General features: G+C 38.9%; 1 protein-coding gene across 4 annotated transcripts in view; it reads right to left on the bottom strand.

Annotated features, from left to right (window-relative positions):
• Fancl (FA complementation group L) overlaps positions 1 to 15,198 on the bottom strand; it is a 73,629-nt gene extending 58,431 nt beyond the window's left edge. For 2 of the 4 annotated variants that reach the window (XM_042285531.2, XM_042285533.2), the window contains exon 1: positions 14,978 to 15,198. In XM_042285531.2, coding sequence (XP_042141465.1) covers positions 14,978 to 15,183 — 206 coding nt within the window. In that variant the 5' untranslated portion in view covers positions 15,184 to 15,198. Of the gene's footprint in view, positions 1 to 753; positions 1,555 to 8,027; positions 8,087 to 14,977 lie in introns of those variants that run through there. The other 2 variants (XM_006974781.4, XM_042285532.2) reach the window with 2 other exon arrangements.
• Positions 15,199 to 20,079: the final 4,881 nt, after the last annotated feature.

Raw genomic sequence — 20,079 nt, 5'->3', positions numbered from 1 at the left:
TCTAGGGATTGGAACTTTATCTCAGGTAAAACAAAGTGCAAGATGAGTCAAGTGTATAGAGCCAGAAGGACAGATAGGAAAATTAAAACCATATGTGGCTAACAATGAATATATGGGGATGTGATTTGTTGCAACAATGGAAAACACAGATTAACATTCCTCCAATCTCAGAAACAAACCATAATTAAAAGGAATTATCAAGGGCAGTTATTGACTGTTCAAGTTGTACATAAGCAGGGCATAACAGCTGCTGATCTTTCAAAGGTACCAACAGCTTTTTTAAAATGGTTAACTGATGAATTGGTGAACTGTGTGTGTAAAACAATGGTCTTTGACATCAGAAAAATTACAGGCATTAGAACAGCTGGTACAGGATCAGCTGAATGTTCAACATATTGAAAAAAATTGACAAGTCCTTGGAATTCTCCTATATTTGTTATTAAATAGAAATCTGGAAAATGGAGAATGTTAACAGATTTAAGAGCCATATATAAGGTAATTCAACCAATGGGCTCTTTACAGCCTGGAACTCCCTTGCCTTCTTTATTACCAAATGATGGTCAGTTATAGTGATTGATTTAAAAGAATGTTTGGTTTTTTTTTTGTTCTATCTTTACAAGGACATGATAGAGACAAATCTGCCTTCACAGTGCCTACTTTTAATAATTCCCAGCCTGTAAAAAGGTACCATTGGACCTTCCGCTCCCCTAAGCTCTTTTTCTCCCAACCCTTGCCCTCCATTACCCCTCTCACCCCGGTTTGCTCATGTAGATCTCATCCATTTCTCCATCACCGAGTGAGCGGGAGGTCCTAGGTGGATCAGAAAGAGAGTGGGAGAACAAGGAAAGAGATACCATGATAAATAAAGACACCATGGGAATAGGAAGAAGCAGAGTGCTAGAGAGGTCCCCAGAAATCCAAAGATGACTTGACTATAGACTATTGGCAGTGGTCAAGAGAGTATTTAACTGACCTACTCTGATGATTGGATGGCTGAACACCCTAACTGTCATGATAGAACCATCATCCAGTGAATGATGGAAGCAGATGCAGAGATCCACAGCCAAGCCCCAGGTGGAGCTCCAGGAGTCCAATCGATGAGAGAGAGGAGGGATCATATGAGCAAGAGATATTGAGACCATGATTAGAAAAAGTACAGAGACAACTAGCCAAACTAGTGGAAACACATGAACTGTGAACCAATAGCTGAGGAGCCCCCATGGAACTAGACTAGGCCCTCTGGATAAGGGAGACAGTTGTTTAGCTTGAACTGTTTAGGGGACCCCCAGGCAGTGAGACCAGGACCTGTCCTTAGTGCATGAGCCAGCTTTTTGGAGCCTAGGGCCTATGCTGAGACACTTTGCTCAGCCTTGGTACAGGGAGGAGGGGATTGTACCTGCCTCAACTGAATGTACCAGGCTCTGCTGACTCCCCAGGGGAGACCTTACCTTGGAGGAGGTGGGAATGGCGGGTGGGTTGAGGAGGGAAGGCTTGGGTGAGAGGAGGGAGGACAGGGGAATCCATGGTTGGTATGTAAAATGAATAGAAAATCTCCTAATAAAAAGGGAAAAAAAGGTACCATTGGACTATTCTTCCACACAGAATGTTAAACAGCACACCTTGTGTCAATATTTTGTACAACAGTCCATAATTTACCATTATATGGGTGATACCTTATTGGTTGATTCAGACACAGATGTTTTGGAAAAACATTTGATGAGTTAAAGAGAATTTTGCCTTGTTGGGGATTATAAATTGCTCCTGAAAAACCACAAAGAGGAGACTATTATTTATTTAGGATATAAGATACTTTTGCAGAAAATTCAACCACAAAGTACAAATCGGGAGAGATTAGTTACGAACTCTTAATGATTTTCAAAAATTGCTGTGAGATATTAACTGGCTATGGCCCACAACTAGATTAACAAATCAAGATCTAAGTAATTTATTTCAAACCTTAGGAGGTGATAAAGACTTAAAAAGTCCAAGAAAACTATCAGATGAGGATAATAGAGAATTGGCTCTAGAAAAGAAATTACAGGATGCACACATGAATCACTTAGATCCATAGCTTGGTTGTACCTTCTACTCATTCTCCTACAGCAATTCTAATGCAGAGAGAAGATAATATCTGAGAATGGATATTTTTACCACACAGAGTAAAAAATTAAAGACCTATGTAGAAAAAGTCTCTGAATTGACTCTGAAAGGAAAATTAAGACTTCGTCAATTAACAGAAATAGACCCAGCAGAAATTGTTGTACCTTTTACTAATACTAAAATTGCCTCATTATGCACAGAAAATGAACACTGGCAAAGAGCTTGCGGTAATTTCTTGGGAAATATTAGCAACAAATATCCCTAAAACAAAAGACTTCTGGTTATAAAAAGAACTAAGTGGATTCTTTCTTGTATAATAAAAGGAACACCGATTTTTGGATCTCCTACATTCTATATTGATGAAAATAAATCAGAAAGGGTGGGTTATAAATCAGGAAAATTAAATAAAGTGGCTCAAAGTCCTTATGATTCAGTTCAGAAATCAGAATTATATGTTATTCCCATGGTATTATTAGATTTTCCAAAACATCTTTATATAGTTGCTGACTCTCAATATGCAGAAAGAGTTGTTTTACATATTGAAACTGCTGAACTTATTCCAGATGATTCAGAATTAACTTTGTTACTTATTCGACTACAACAAGTAATCAGAAATAAAAATCACTCTTTGTATATAACACATATCAGATGCCATATAGGGATACCAGGACCTATAGCACAAGGTAATGATGAAATTGATCATCTATTGGTAGGATATGTACTAGAAGCCTCAGAATTTCATTAGAAACACCATTTTAACAGCAAAGATTTGAAGAAAGATTTTTCTATCACTTGGCCACAAGTCAACAAAATTATAATGAAATGTCCTACTTGTTCTCTGTATAATCAAACTCTATACCTGCAGGAAGTAACCCAAAAGGTAGTCAAAGAAATGAAAATTGGCAAAATAATGTGTTTCATTTTGCAGAGTTTGGAAAATTAAAGTATGTGCACCATACCATAGATACATAGTCAGAATTTCAATGGGCAACTGCTTTAAGTTCTGGAAAGGCTGATTCCGTAATTACACAATTATTAGAAGTCATGGCCACTATGGGGACAACTGTACAAATCAAGACTAACAATACTCTAGCACATGTCTCTAGTAAAATAAAATGTTTTTTGTTTTTTGTTTTTTTTTTCTGCATGTTACAACATGAAGAATATTACAGGTATACCACACAATCCTACAGGACAAGCAGTTATAGAAAGATTACTTGCACTTTAATAGAGATGTTCAATAAACAGAAAGAGGTAATAAAAAAACAGATAAAGATTACACAGTGCTGTATTGACTCTAAATTTTTAAATGCTAATGAAAAAGGAACTACAGCTGCAGAGAGACATTGGATGATAGAAAAAATGATAAATTAAATAAATCAGCCTATACATCTCAAAGATGTGTTGACCTCAAATGGAAACCAGATTTATTTGTGTTACGTTGGGGAAGAGGTTTTGCCTTTTTTTCCACTGGAGAAGAAAAGCTATGGATACCATCAAGATTGATAAAGACTGGATTCAAACAGGAGAGACTTCTTGATTAGAAGAGGTGATAGATCCAAGCTAACTTATAAGACTAATAAATGCTTTTCATCTGATCAGGTAAAAAAATAACTTTTTTGATATTAAAAGATAATACTTTTTCTGTTGCCAAAAAACAGTTTGCCATAACAAAGATATAACTTGACCAAAAAAGACCTCCCCAATGTTAGGGTTGGAGAAGAGTTTTGTTTTTGTCTTTCCAAGAGAATAAAAGTATCCAACTAAAGAATCTGAAGACCACTGGACAAATGAGACATGTGAAGAAGAATGAACCATCCAGGGAAAACGTCCCCAAAACGGAGTAAAATTGGTCTAACAGTATAACACATTTCCAACAGAATAAAATTTCATAAATCTTCCAAAATGATTGTTTTTGCTGCTCTCTATAAACATATAAAAAGTCAAATGGTCTCTTTTGGGACTATCAATTAAAAATCAGAGCTGGCTTTGGAATTGGAGCATGGCTCTCTCCTTCTCTAAACCCAAGCATGCTTGTTAAGAAAAATGCAAATTCTTTGTCTCGTGTCAGAAGAGCCACCTGGTATGGGACAGAAGAAAAACCAAAATTAAGGGACGATTCTATTGCCACTAATCTCATAATCATTTGGCTTATTTTCACTCTTTAAAACTTTTCTTAAGATATAAATATTATCTCAAAATTTGTAATATATATATATTATATAATATAAATTTTGTCATGATATTAATGGTCATATAGAGTACTAACTAATTCTAGAAATAGGCTTCATCTAGCTTCCTATATGAGATTTTGGGTTTGAGTCTAAAGCAAGTAACTAGGAATTAAGTTTGTGTATCCCAGAAAAGCTTAATAAATTGTGGTCATCTAACCTCTCTGAGATCTGTTGCATGTAACATTTAAGATGTGTAATTTTTCTGCAGTGAACTGTGAACATTCCTAACAGCAACCTTTGAAGTCTTCAAAGAGATGATGGGGCCCCACAACAACAATTCCTCCTGGATTGTGTTAACACCAATAAGCTGCCAAACACCACCCAAAGATCAGCTTTGAATTATAAACTGCTCAGGACAATTTCAAGGCAGTTAGCTGAGATGGTCCAGTCTCACAGAATACTCCAGCCAGGACTTCAGATAAGCCCTGCAATTTTCCATAAAACGAGACTAAACAAAAAATAATACAGTTACTTCTCTCAGGACTTCAGATAAGCCCTGAACTTTCCCACTATGAACAGCCTGGACAACCAATGTTACAGCTAGTTTTCCCGGGACTTGACCATTATCTCAGTTTTCTCAGGGTCCCCTAAAGATGAAATCACCCCCCAAGCAATATTAAGTAATTTTAAGAATACAATGCCAAGAGGTGGAGTAGGTGGGTTTTGGTCATACAATGGGTTAAGAATGTTTGTCATCATTTAGGGGGTATTGGTTGCAAACTGTTACTGGTCATGGTAAGGGAAGAAACTAAGCAAGAGATGTTGGATTCAAGGATCTGTTTTGGAAAGAAAAAAATGGGATATGGAAAGGATAGGATAAAAAAATAGATTACTGAATCTACTTTAAACTAAAAAGCAACTATTAATCCCAAATATTTTATAATGGCATGGATTTTTATATATAGATACAAATTTAAGGTTATTTTTGTTATGCTGTATATGTTTCTACTCTTGTTAAAGATACTGTACCTATACAATTCATTTTAAAATATAATGTATATTTAAGAAATACAGGTTAGTAGTTAGTTATCTATAATAATCAAAGTTGTAGTTATGTTAGGCATGTTTTCAAGGTTAAACAGAGATATATATTTTAGATAGATAGGTGGTCTTCAAACACTTCAGAGACCTAGAGATTATGGCATTTACGATGTTTTAATAATCTAAGGCTTTTCATGACAATGAGACCCATCTGCTCCTGGCAGCACCAATTTACTTCAAAAAAGGATGATGGGCATCAAAGAACCTCCATATGGAGTTTGTTTTCAATGTGGCAAAGTTAGCCACTGGGCAAGAAATTGCCCTTGCCTCGAATGGTAACAGTATGTTGTCCAAATCGGATGAGCAGAACACGAAAGAAGGCAACTGCCAAACTTTGCCAAAACAAGGTAGGCTAGTTCTTCAAAATTTCTACTTCACAGAAAAGTCTGTCAGATATTCTAGGCTTGAAAGCTGGAGATGGATGCCCCAATGCTGCAGTGGAACCTTGGGTGACCATCCAGGCATCTAGCTACTTCTGTCATTTCTATAGTTTTTGAAGTTGTTTGCTCTGCTCTTCCTATTTACTCAGGTAATATTATATCCTTCTTGGGTCTCTGATGGAGTTGAAGATGAGATAGTTAAAGTTATCGTTTTCTTTGTTAACAAATTCAGTAAAGAAACTCACAAAAGAAGTATAGGCTTATAGGCTAAGAGACATAAAAGCTTAAATTGTTTAAGCTTTCAATGTTTTCAAACACTAAAAATATTTTAGGTCTAAAAAGATAGTTTTGAGAGCCGGGCGGTGGTGGCGCACGCCTTTAATCCCAGCACTCAGGAGGCAGAGCCAGGCGGATCTCTGTGAGTTCGAGGCCAGCCTGGGCTACCAAGTGAGCTCCAGGAAAGGCGCAAAGCTACACAGAGAAACCCTGTCTCGGAAAACCAAAAAAAAAAAAAAAAAAAAGATAGTTTTGGGTTGGTGATACAAGTTAGGATAGAAAGTAAATTAGGTATGAAACATTGGACTCACCAAGATAGGATAGATAATAGAATAGTTTCTCTGAATTAGCCAAATACAAATGGACTGGACATTGTGAATGCAATACTTACTTGATAATTGTTATTATGTATATTATTTTACTGTGTTAGAGTTAAAACCTTTCCTTTTTATTTAGACAAAAAGGAGGAAATGTTAGGAGATATTTAATCACACTATGAACATCGAGTTTGCATTTGCATTGATTAAATAAAATTAACCTTGGGTCAGGAGGCTGAGTTAACAACTCATGGACAGGAAGTAATCATAGAGCATCAGAAGGCATCCAGAAGAGATAGAGAGACACCGGAAGTAGCAGGGAGGGGTTTGGAGTGGCACAGCTTTTTCTGGTTTGGCGGAGTGGAAGCATGGGTGTTTTGAAGACACCAGCAAGGACAGAGGGTTAGCTAGTTGCTACTCAGCCTCTCTGAGCTCACAGGTTTTCACCCTAGCATTTAAATCTTGAGTCTTATTTATAAACAGAATGACTGATTTAGTTAAAGCTACCTTTAATGGCAATGACAGGGCCTGTGCCTGTGGGAACAGAATTCCCGCCAGGTTGTGGCCTGAGCAGCTGGGCTGCTGTAGAGAAGTAGGCCAGTAACTGCGGAGTTGCAATTGCTGGCGGAAGTAGCATTAGATTAAGGTGCAATCACTGTGCTGAAATTAAAACAACATTGGAGGACAGCCTGGTCTACAGAGTGAGTTCCAGGGCAGCCAAGGCTACACAGAGAAACCCTGTCTTGAAAAACAAAAAATAAACAAATAAGCAAGTAAGTAAAAATAAATAAATAAATGAAGTCTGGGTTTTCTCCACCACCACTCCCTCTGCTGTGTGTTAAACTCCATCCCCACCCCGTCTCCTCTCTTAGTAGCAGTGGTCTTTGCAAATGTCCCCCCATACGCAGCATTTTCACCAATATGCTTCCCATCCCTTGCTGCCAACATGGTCTCTTATTAATGATACCTTTACTGTGGTGTCTCCTAGCTTATCCTTGCTATATTTTTCTCCTCAATGAATTAAACTGCTTAAGTACATATCGGCTTCAGAATTCCATGACTCTTCCTTCCATATCCATGTATCTTTTCTACAGAGAAATTTAATTTTCAATTTCCTTTTTCCTCACTCATTCACTAACAAGCCAACACAACCTGTACTTGTGATCAGTCATAAAATCCTTGTGTCTCTACTCTTAAACAGTTCTGGTTTCTTTTTCTTTACTCAGACACTGAAGGCAGAACTGGGGTTTGTGCCCTACCTTCTGAAGAGCTATTTCTGTGACAGTCAGTTTTACTCACACTGCATACCAGGACTGAGATGACAGCATGGTTCTTCCCAAATTATAAGACGATATGTGTACAATAAATATCACTGGAAAGCTGTGGAAGTCTTCTAATCTTTCCCAGTGCCCCCTTAAATTTCTACTCAGAACTTGTTAGAGAAGTATACACAATTGTTGTTTACTGCTTTCAATAAAAACAAATAGACAATTGATGTGTTAACTCTAAAAACTAACAGTGATTTGCAAATGACAAACTGGTTTGGAAGAATCAGAAATGTTTTGGGGATGTTGGCACTATGTTGATAAACACTTCAGGGAAAGCTCTCATCAGCAGAACCATCTGATATCAGGCCACCTATTCCACTAACACATGTATAAAGGCAAACACCACATCACCTTGCCTTCTTCAGTTGCAGATCTTTAGGCAGCACTATTCTGAGGTGAAAGTCGCTTCCCTGTATAAAATAAAAGTGCAAATTTACTTCTTTCACTTAATGCCAAAAAGTTAATGTCACACAAAACATATTACCCTATATTTATAAAAGATCAAGTTTAGCTAAATTTTTATACTTGAAAAATATAAGCAAAAAAGTATATAAATATGTATATACATATATGTGTATATATGTGTGTATATATATATATATATACATATATATGTGTATATATATATATGAAATTATGCAACATTTAGATAGGGCCAGGAATTTTTGTTTGTTTGTTTGTTTATTAAAACAGGGTTTCTCTTTGTAGTTTTGGAGTCTGTCCTGTAACCCGCTCTGTAGACCAGGCTGGCCTCGAACTCACAGAGATCCACCTTCCTCTGCCTCCCTAGTGATGGGAGTGAAGGCATGTACCACCACTGCTCAGTGGGACTGGATTTTTAAAGAAAAAGACACAAGGAAAAGAAATACAATGAAATTGTTAGAAAACATTCAAAAATTTATTTCTTAAAGTATAAATTCATCAAAAAGAATATTGCTTCAAGTTGCTATGGATGAGGAAGAAAAAAATTATAATATAAAATAAGAATATATAACACATTCAGATTTTAAGTTTGCAATTTCTAAGTTTTAATAAAATGAAAACATAATGTTATATAACCTCAGTGTTTAGACATAACAGACACTTATAGAGATTAGAGAAATATCTCAGCAGGTAAGCAGCTTGCTGCGCAAGCATGAAGATCCAAGTTCAATCCCAGCACCCACATAAAAAGCGTGTAACCCGCAGTGTGGTGTCCGTGGAGGCAGGAGGATCTTGGGGCTTGCTGGCCTCCAGCCTAGCTCCATATTTAATAAGAGACCATGTCTTAAAACAGCAGAGAATGGCAGAACAGGCCAGCCAAAGTCCTTTGCAACCTACACATAAACACACCAATGCAGGTGTGTACATCAGCACACACACACACACACACACACACACACACACACACACACACGCACGCACCATGAAACAATTTATATAGTTAACCTCCAATAAATAAAATAAGTAGTACATTAACTTTTTAAGTCTAAATATTCACTAGTTATACAAAAATTTTTCTCCATAGTCTACAGAAAGGAAATTGTGTTCTTTGAAAAATTATATTGGTTTTACTTTCTTTCAAAAGCAGCTAGGTAAGCGGTTTAAACTCTGTAGCTTAAATAGGATGATACAAGAGAAATCTGAGCAAAAACAAGCAGAAGACAAACAGAAATGTAATCTTTTACTCCAACAATATAAAATGAAAAGAGTAATAAAATGCTTGAAAAACAATTACCATGTGGAATTTTAGCAGACTCCCTCAAAGCAGATTCAAAAACAGAGGAACACAATTAAATGTACCCCATAACCTTTACTTTCATGGTAATATTACAGTTCTGACTTTCATTACATTTAAATGTCCTTTAAAAAAATGAAACAAAATGTACTACTGACCTTTTCAAAAGGTCAAGTAACAATAATTCACTATTTCATTAAAGCACTAAAAGGTATTATGTAGTAACTTCAGCCTAACTTCACACACCCCACACACAGGTCTAAGAGCGATATGAAATGCACAGTGTACTTGAAAGCAGTAAAAGCAATTCTACTTTACCTGAAAGAAAAAAACTCAAAGTCCCAGATTTGGGAGATCCAGACACTGTAAAAGGTCAAGTGGGCCAATACTTGACTTTTCCAAGAAAATATACAAAACTCCATACTTAAAGCAACTAAATAGTATTATTCTTTCTCAAAAGGCAGATTTTTCAAGCTTCCAGACAATGAAAGTACAGAGTGTGTAAACCTGAATGTCCTGACACACCCTACCAAAAAACTACAGTGATTAATAATCTAAGCAAAAAAAAAAAAAAAAAGTCAAAATTCCCATGTTTGCAACCAGAAGTCAGAGAAGACACTAACTGTGTAATTACTTGTAGGAGGGAAGAGAATCACTTTTGAGTAGAGATCCTTCGGGGGTTCGAACAGCAATGAGCAGTTGGAGTATTATCAAATAAAAAAAAAAAAAACACAGAAGAAAGAATGAGGGGGTTGGTGTTAAGTGCAGAAGTAATTACCAAGAATTCTGGGTGAATAGAGCAACAACAATAAATAAGAGACCTAATATGAACCAAATACTCCAGGAGAGATGGCAAGGGCAACCATGTACTGCGCTCTCGGCACTCAGAAAGGTGATAGAGGAGGACCATGAGTTTGAGGCTTGCCTGGGCCACACAGTGAAGTACTATTTTAAAAAAGGAAAAAAGAAAGAGTCAAGGGGATGTCTGAAAACATTTCAGAGCAGGAAAAAGATTGGTTAGAAACACCCTTTGGAAACTGCACGTCAGAAAGAAAAAATAACAGGGAGAAACTTACATTTTTAGGACAAGACTAAGAGCCTAAAGACTTATCAGCACTCCCCAAAAACTAATTCATCAAGTAAACTGCACCTTCCTAAATCAACAGAAGAGTGTGTTCTTGAATCTGAAATCTCACAAACTATTGCAAACACCAAAGCACTCGAAAACTCCAGGATCTGTGTCCCCCCAATCCAAAGGTGTAGTGACACACAGACCGTGGTAAGCAAAGTGTCTCAGGTGATTCGGATCCCAGGAGAACAGAACCCAGGAACACACTAATTAGAAGAATGATAAGAGTGTCAGGAAATGAACATTTCAAGACCAAGATGTCTAAAAGCCAAGACCAGAAACTAAAAGAAGTGATGGACTAATTGACTAAACTCAGAGAGGAAATTAAACAAATCACAACGATGTTCAGATGAAAGAATAAGTTTAAACATGCCAAAGGAAGAACAGAGTAAAACAAAATTTCTTAACAGTGCAGTAAAAGCAAGAAAAATGCCATAAGTCCATGAAAAAATAAGGATGGAGCAGAAAGCACCAGCAAAAGTCCAATTCACACGTCACAGGAGACACTGAGAGGATATTTACAATCAGAGCCTAACTCCACTTTCTGAAAGTCACCACACAAAAATGGGCACAGATACATGAGAAAAAATGAGTCATAATAATACAATCTAAAAAAATCAGAATTTAAAAATAAGGATAAGGGACCAGACAGATGACTCAGTGGGTAAGGGAATATTCCATCAAGCCAGAGTGAGTTCCTTCCCTGTGACTCATAAGGCTGAAAGAGTGAACCTTCTCCCTCTTATCCGCTGACCTTCACATTACACACTGTAGCATGCATGTACCTGCATACATGTATATACACACACACATGCACATACATGTATATGCACACACATGCATGTACCTGCATACATGCCCATAGACACATATATACATACACACACACACACACACACACACACACACACACACAAAAAAAAAAAAAATAATGTAATTTTGAAGGAAAAAATTAAAAATAAGGTTTTAAGGAAAGTACTGAAAGCTAGGAGACATAGAGCATGCAAACCAGTCTTGTTTTGGAAGGAGGAAGCTGAGGGCTGAACCCATGGATTCACACACACTAGCACAGCTTCTACCACAGAACTAACTCCCCAGTCTAGTCTACAAAGGAATCTTCCAGCACGTTCAATCCTGGTATAATGCAACCAGCCAAAGTAGAAATCCTTGTAATATAAGAGCCATTACATACAGTACCCAGAAAAGTATTGCTTCACTGGTACAGCCAAATTAATCTCTGCTTATGTTTAACAAAAATAAAAGGAAACCTTAAAACAGTTGGACTCTCCTCACGTAATAACTACCGCTTACAACAAAAAAAACATTCATGGTGGGCACACTACCAAAGCACATTAGACAGTCAAAGAATAAAAATAAGGCCCATAATGGGAAGAAAAACCAAGAGACACAAATCCGAAAACAGATGGGTTCTAGAATTGAGGGGGAACTAGCCGCTATCTTATGGTGGTACTCACACACATTATGAGATCAAGAACTGAGACCTCTGGCCAATAGCTGTGTGAATAATCTTGCAAACAGCTTCTTTGCCACTATTTAACTTTGAGACGGTCAAAGTCTGGCTTATCTTTATTGGAAGTTCATAAGAGACCCTCCCTGCTCAGGACTCACGCACCAAGGTGTTTCCAAATCCCTGATCGGCTGAAATGGATAATTAGTCCGTCATTTTGTTTGGAAACATGAAGCAGTAAGAGCTAACTAGTACGAGGTCAGCAGCGCAGCCCTGAGGGTATCGACTGAAAGGGTGACGGCACTAGGAGTCTGAGGACTGAAGGTGGAGTCCGGAGAACCCAGATGAAGCTGCCTACAATCTCAGTTCTCCCCAGACAAACCAAAGGGCCTCAGGGACATGATGGCTAAGACACTACCTGGGATTGGTGAGTCCATGTTCAGCAAGAGACCCTACTGTGATAAGTAATGTGAAGAGCTATGGAAGCAAACATCCAGTGTACACCTCTGACCTCCTACACACAGGCAGAGAGAGGGAGGGAAGGAGGAAGGGAGGGAGGGAGGGAGGGAGGGAGGGAGGGAAAAAAAGAAAAGGAAACATCATAAATAATTTAAGCCCATAAATTCAGAAACCTGGATGAAATTAATTCCTTGACAAACTACCAAAGCTCACTCAAAGAGCCTAATAATAGGGAAAACACCTTTCATCTAGTCACAGTAATTCATTCACATATAAACTGATTGCTAAGGCACACAAAAAATGTATCCAACCATAAGTTCCACAAATGAATATTTTATACATAATGCTAATTGTGGTACAGCATAACTAAAAGTTGTAACAATGACTGAAAGTAAAAAATTTAGAAAATGTTTCTACTTAACTAAACCTGAATGAAGAACTACAAGTAGAAATTAGATAAGCTCCAGAAAATAGTGATAAAACACTATATGTAAGCTTCTAGACAATACTTTGAAAACAGCAAGATGAGGAAAACACAATGCCAAATGCAACACCTTAGAAACCTATAAACAGAAAATGTGCTGTCCTGGCTCCTTTGGGACAGTGCAAACAAAATAAAGGAGGTGACAGTCACAATCCCACAGTCAGTCAAAAAGAACTAAGCTCAGACAGCTGTTCCTTATAGCAGAAGGCACGGGTGGTGGAGAGGCGGCAGGAGAGTGCTGGGAAATAATCATTCAGCATCAACCACTATTACTAACCGACTGGAGCCCGGAGTCAAGGACTGGAACGCTGTGGTATATGTGTGAATGTGTAATGGCCCAAAGAACCCACCAAGAAGTACCTGTTAACTCCAAAAGAAAATCTGGCAGAAGTCACTCTAATCTGGAGATTGATGTTACCAACATCAACACTGGGAGCAGGTGACTTTGTATGTCTCGAGGGGAACACAGCACTCTTCTGAGTGCTCCTGCCCAAATGCCTTACCAGAATTTAATGGTGAGAAAATATCAAACTTAATAAACTGAAGGCTTAAAAATAAAAATTCAAGTTAATAAAAACAGACTAAAAACTTCTCCAAAATAAGAGATAAGATCATTAAATACACCCGTGAAAATGACACCAGAGAGCAGTTTTAGTAACTGTACTGAAGTTAGGTTTCAGTGGACCCTTGTTTTTTATTAAATAAATGCTAAATTATTTAGAGATGAAGAAGCAAGAACTATGTCTATGATTTAATCTCAAAAGGTAAGGAAAATGTGTGTATAGGACCAGCCACAATCACACTCTGGACAAAACTGGTTGTGCTGGACAGTTTTTAGACAGTATTCAAGACTTAAAGAAATACAGAAATTAGAAATCACCTACAGCACAGGCTAATTTGCTTCCAGGCGAATCTGATGGCTGTAACTGTTTCTTAAAGTGCTACTGCAGATATACACAAGTGATGTAAAACACTTGCTCTGTCTGTCCTACCAGACCTTGCCTGGTATGTGAATGCTTCAACCTCCAACTCCTCACACATAACAAAACTTGAACTTTTCTGAATGTCTCTGTGAAAGTGAAAAACATTTTAACTGGATATTTCAACAATTAAGCAAGAAGAGGTGGATAAAATACATTTTCCTTCTACGATAATAAAATACAACCTCTCTTTTTTGAGATGTTCACATGGTTTTGAAAACACATAATGAAGCCCAAGCTTCCTGTGTGTTCCCTCATCACACAACGTTTTCTTAACTCCCGGCAATGCTTAGGGACCAGGAAAAGTCTCACTCCGAAGCAGACTTGATAATGTGCTCAGTATTCTAGAGACTGTGCATTAAGGAGACCGCAACACACACGGTAATCAATGACCCCTGTCACTGACGGAAACTTACACTCAGTTGAGTTTAATATTTAGAGGAAAAGTCCAAACTCGAAATTCTAAACTAAGGTAATCTGTTATACCATGGAGAGACGGGAAATGAGATTTTTTTTTAAAACAGCCAGAGCTTCGGAAGTATCTAATGCTATCACCGCCAAGGTACTTAGCCTCTCTAAATTTCCCAGGATTTGATTTCAAGTATTAAATGGTGGGGTTTGGATTGTTTTTAATTTCTACTTAATCCAGAGTGCTCTGTAAATTTCAAAACCCTGTGAGTGCAGTAACAGAACCGGGGAGGGGCTCCTCCAGGAAACTGACCCTCCTGCTGTTCAGATCTGCAAAGCTGCACCCCACAGTCAACCTCAGGCCAGCCACCTGCGAGCCGCCCCGCCACGCCCCCCCGCAGGCGCCCGCCACGCCCCCCGCAGGCGCCCGCCACGCCCCCCGCAGGCGCCCGCTACGCCCCCCGCAGGCGCCCGCCACGCCCCCCGCAGGCGCCCGCCACGCCCCCCGCAGGCGCCCGCCACGCCTACAGCGGCCGCGCAAGCGCAGTGCCTCGGCGCGAGTTTCGGCCAGGCTGGCCGGAGTCCGCCACCGAGGCCGGCTAAGGCTGCGCCGCGGGTGACAGGCTCTGGCGCGAGAGAACGACCCCGCAGGGTACCTGAGCCGAAATGAATCCCTCATACACTGTTTTCTCCCGGTTCTGAGGAAGCAGCAGCGGGAAGTGGCGCAACAGGTTAGCTTCAGTCTCTGCCATGGCGCGCAGGAATGGCCGCCGCACATGCGCAGTCTGCGGCGGGAGGGGGCGGGAACCGGCCTTGGCGGGAAGAGTCCGGCTGGGTCAGCTGGTCCAAGGACGGAGGGCATGGAAGCTCACTCTCAAGGCCACGGGTCTGACTGACCGAGTTATCCTGGCCTTGGCTGTAAGAACAACAGAAACACGACAACGCCCTCTTGTTGGTTTTATGGGAGAGGGCTACAACTCCAGGGCAGACTCCTCCCCCGAGAAAGCTTCTACAGTGCTCACATCGCGTACAGCCTTTACCCGAACCTGAATCTCCCCTGTCCTGTGTCAGCTCTAGAATCGGTCTCCAGCCGATTTACCCCTCAACCAACCGCATGTGTAAATAAATGGCAGTACATTCAGTACATCATGAATATTGTGTGCTGGGCGTAGTGGCACATTGTGTTTAATCAGATATATGTATTTGAAGGACCTGCGGGTCAGTTGAGGGAGATTCAGTTTAACCCTGAATCAGTTCTGATGCCGTGCACTCTCAAATACAGCAAAAACATAAGAGACTGAAGACGGACTTGGTGAACTTTTTCCCTGACAAACTTTCCTGTACATTTTGCTAACTTAGGAATTTTTTTTTTTTTTACTCATTCCCTTTTACTAAGTGTTGTTTTAAGAAACTTGCTAATATTTACCATACAGTAATTTGGTATTACAGTGAGTCACTGTTGACCCCTATTATTTTAAGATATCACTGTAATATGCCAAAGATTGTGCAAAGATGAATAAGTCTTTTGTATCCTTTTGCCCTCTCTGTAGATTGTCAAATCTGGTTCAATCAATCTTTCTCTGTCTACACTAGGGAAATATTAAAGGGTCACAATGTCAGGAAAGTTGAGAACCACCATTTTTGTGTAACCTAATCTAACCACAGTTGTAACATTCTTGTTTTCTCTAAGCATCCAGAATATTGTGACAAATTCTATCAAACTATAAATCTTTAAAAATAGAGGGTTGCCAGAGGGGTCGCGACCCCCTGGTTGAGAACCACTGTGCTAAGACTTCCTCAAAATGGAACTCAGATTGCAGTAGTGTCAGCACTGAAGAACGTGTACATCTTATGTGTTACAGCTCTGAGGGGAAAGGACAGGTGTCCTGTCAGTCAAGCATCAAGGAATACCTCAAACTCATACCACACAACAAACCTCACACAAGAGTTTTATTGGGAAAGACAGAAGAGGGTGGCTGCCTCTGCCTGAGTGAGAAGCAGCAGGGAACTGAGTAGGAGACAGGTTTCTTTGCAGATGGAGTTTTCCAGGATGAAGATTTGATGGGATTTCAAGTTCTGAGCTTGGGGAAAAAGCCCAGAGATTGGTGGGTTTTCAAAACTCAGAAGTGGTCTTCAGTACTCCATGACCTAAACAGAAATTTGCCCTTTGATGGATTCAGAACATACCACCTTAGAATTTGAATAAACAACAAAATCTAGATCAATCTAATCGTCTCTGGGCCCAGGTACTGAGACACTCACCCCAGAGGGCTCTCTCTATACCTAGAATAAAGAAATATCCCTGTCTCTAGAGATGCAGGGACATGGAAAAGAAGCTACATATGAATTTCTAAAGTTGTCCCAGTTTATAACCATTATATTATACCCCTTTATTATAGTCATGTTGTATCATAAAAAAAAAATAGAGGTTTCCATTATTGCTTTACGTCTCAATTTGTTAGGTTTTTATGCCATGTAAATGGTATTAAATGAATGTCTATGCTTTTTCTTGTTAATTTGTCTGTCATATACATGCTATTTTTTTCTGGTTTTTCATCATCTATAATTTTAACCCAGCATTAATTTCTCACATCTTCCAGAAGTGTCTGTAATAGAATTTTTGTTTCGATTCATGCTAAATAGAAGTGAAATGCAAAAGAAATCAAGTTTACTCGTGAGGAACTTGTACAACTTTATAAAGGCTTTGTTTTTGACCATGTATTGAAAAGAGATACTACTGTGGTCCTTAATTTAGCAGCTACTATTATGTTTTTCCTTTTCCTTTATTAAGAAATTTTCTACTCACTCTACATACCTCACACAGATTCCTCCCTCCTCCCTCCTCCCACCCTCCAGCCTTCCCTCCCTAGCCACCCCACATCCCCCAAATCAAGGTCTCCCATGGGGAGTCAGCAGAGCCCGACACACTGAGCCTAGGCAGGTCCAAGCCCCTCCTCACTGCACCAAGGCTAGCAGCTACTATTCTTTGGATTAGAGATAGTCTGGTTTTATTTGTTGTTTTGCTGTGTACTGGAAGTTTTCTTCATTATTTTCACTCGACTTGTGCTGTAGTTTGTTTGTAGTAATATGTACCTTGACCTAGGGTCTGTCTCCTTACCATGAAGAAATGGGAACATTTGGGTGCTGTTCAACATTAGTGACTATTATTAGAGTGAATATACTTAAGAGCCACTGAGCTTAAACAAGATGCAAAGAGACCCATATTCTTGTGCATTAGGTGATGCTTTCTCATATTCACAAAAGTCATCCTCCACTATTGAAATCCCTTTTCTCAGGGAGCTCAATAAAGACCAGCAAATCTGAGATGTGTGTAGGTAGCAATCTCATGGACTTGGCACTTGCAAATACCCAGTGCCAAACTGGTGAGATTCCCAGTGAGATAGACCAAACTCTGAAGAAACTTCTGACTTGAACAGGCTTGAGTCTTGAAAGTGCTCAAATGGCTCGTCAGACTGTCATACACATCATCACAGTAGGGTATGGAAATGATATTGCCTGCCATGTAAATGATGAAGGTAAATTGGTCTAGGGTAGTCAAGGCAATTTCTTAGCAGCATTTTTCTATCAGGATCCAGTCTGTCTCTCAAACACTGGTATCAGGCACTTATTTGTCAAAGTAACTGAGTAGGTAGAATGAGTTTCCTTATCCATTGCCCCATTACTGCTCCTGATGCCTCCTCCTGCTCAGTTCAACATCCCTCTTGAACTGCCATCCTCAGTTTGTAACCGGCTCCCCTCCTCCCACAGAGCCATTATGACAGCAACTAACCACTTGCTAAAGCTGCAGTGGACATCCAGCTTCTCACACACCCACAGCAGTGTCTGCAGTATTCTGACTAATTTGTTATATGAATCTCAGGCATAAAGATGGGAAGTAAAGATATTTCTATGTTTTTCACATACCCCTAACTCAAACCTAAAGAATCTCAAATTCTGATGATAGGGTCCCTGCAATGTATTTTAACAACCCTACAAATGATTCTAATGCATGCTGAATTAACATCTGTTCAGTCATACAACTCAGTTATTAAGAATGTTTAGACTGTACTACGTGATGGAGATATAGTTAAGGCTGTTCAACAGTGGGACCATACAACATTAAGATGTGTAATCTCATCAAGTACTTTATAACTTTTCCTCTAAGACTTGCCATTTTTAGTACTTCAACCTCTCCTATCACCATGCTTTTCCTGTGGAAACTTTAACCTTTCTCCACCATCCTTCTCAAATGCTCTTTATGGGAATTTTTCTTGTCTTCTGAAATTATTGCTATGCTTAATCATTTAGTGTATTCCCTGGTTCAGCATTAACTGTTTGTTAAATGTCTTATTTTACTCAGGCTGCTATCACAGAAGTACCATAATTTGAGTGGCTTCTGAACCCCCAGAAATTTATTTCTTGCTGTTAGGAAGAAGAAGAAGCCTAGAATCAAGGTTTAAGTTCTACATTTGATATTGAATGGAGAGTTGCTGTCAAGATACTTTTCCCTATAATCGTACATCACGTTCACTGCTGTCATTGAATGTACTATCCACAGTAGCCAAAGACAGTTGACTCCTTGCCTCTGAACTCTCATCATTAACTTAATGAGGATTTTTTAAAGGTATTACTAAATGTCATTTTATTTTTAAGGTAAATAGTCCTAAGTTATTTCCCTAGTGGTTAAATTTCTAAATGAGAATTTCCCAAAAAAATAAATGCACTAAGCTAAGAAATCTATCCAGTATCAGACAAAATAAAACAAGAATATTACATAAAGACTTCCTAATTCAATGGTCAAACCACTATGCTGAGTTATTCTATACTGAGTGGTAAAACCTTGTGCCATCATCTGTTGATATAAGAAGCACAGGAAAAATCAACTGCAGAGGATACCCAGTATATTTGACCATCAGAAAAACAAGCAACTACTTCTTTCACCATTATTAAGATTTAAATTTTGGGAGATCTCTTACAAGCTACATAAGGAACCACCTGAAATATCAAGCTCTTTGAGGCACCTTAGGTATGATTTCTTTTGTATAGTGTGTCACAAAATAGTACGCTTTAAATGCATGATTTTGGAAAACTGGATGTCCTAACTTAGAAAAAGAAATAGAAGGTTTATAATTTTCTGTGTGGTGGTTTGAATAAGGACCCCTCCCTCCCGCTCTCCATCGGATGTGGCTCTTGGCTGCTTCCCCAGCATCGAGTCTGCTTGCTTGCCTGCTGTGCTCCCTGCATCCACCCCACAGAACACAAACGTGGATTCTGGCAGGATGTTTCAGGAGTCTTTTTAAAGTGATGTATCAGAGTGATTCTGTTGTAAGCTAGAACTTGACAGCCATCTCCCTGAACTTGTCTAATATAAATTTTCATACTTGATTCCACTATAAAGTCACTAAATGATGGTGGCACACACCTTTAATCCATTATGAAGCCACAGCTAAGGGGTTTGAATTAATCAAATGATTATTTGTTCTAACTGAGGTTTTATGGTTCCAAACCCAGATACAGTTGGCTTAGCAGATACAAGCTAAATTAATAAGTATAATTTCTTTCTTTCTCTCCCTCTTTTTCAAGACAGTATTTTTCTTTATAACCTTGATGTCCTAGAACTCACAGAGATCCTCCTGTTTCTGATTCCAGAGTGCTGGGATTAAAGGCCTGCATAATACCACCCAAATATATATTATTTATTAAGTGTCAAACAATTAAAGGGTGCCATAAAATAAGGATAACCTTAATTATAAAATTA

Source organism: Peromyscus maniculatus, chromosome 10 (genome assembly GCF_049852395.1).
Source record: "Peromyscus maniculatus bairdii isolate BWxNUB_F1_BW_parent chromosome 10, HU_Pman_BW_mat_3.1, whole genome shotgun sequence".
In the NCBI taxonomy this organism is placed as follows: Eukaryota; Metazoa; Chordata; class Mammalia; order Rodentia; family Cricetidae; genus Peromyscus; species Peromyscus maniculatus.
This window is presented reverse-complemented; position numbering and strand designations above follow the sequence as displayed.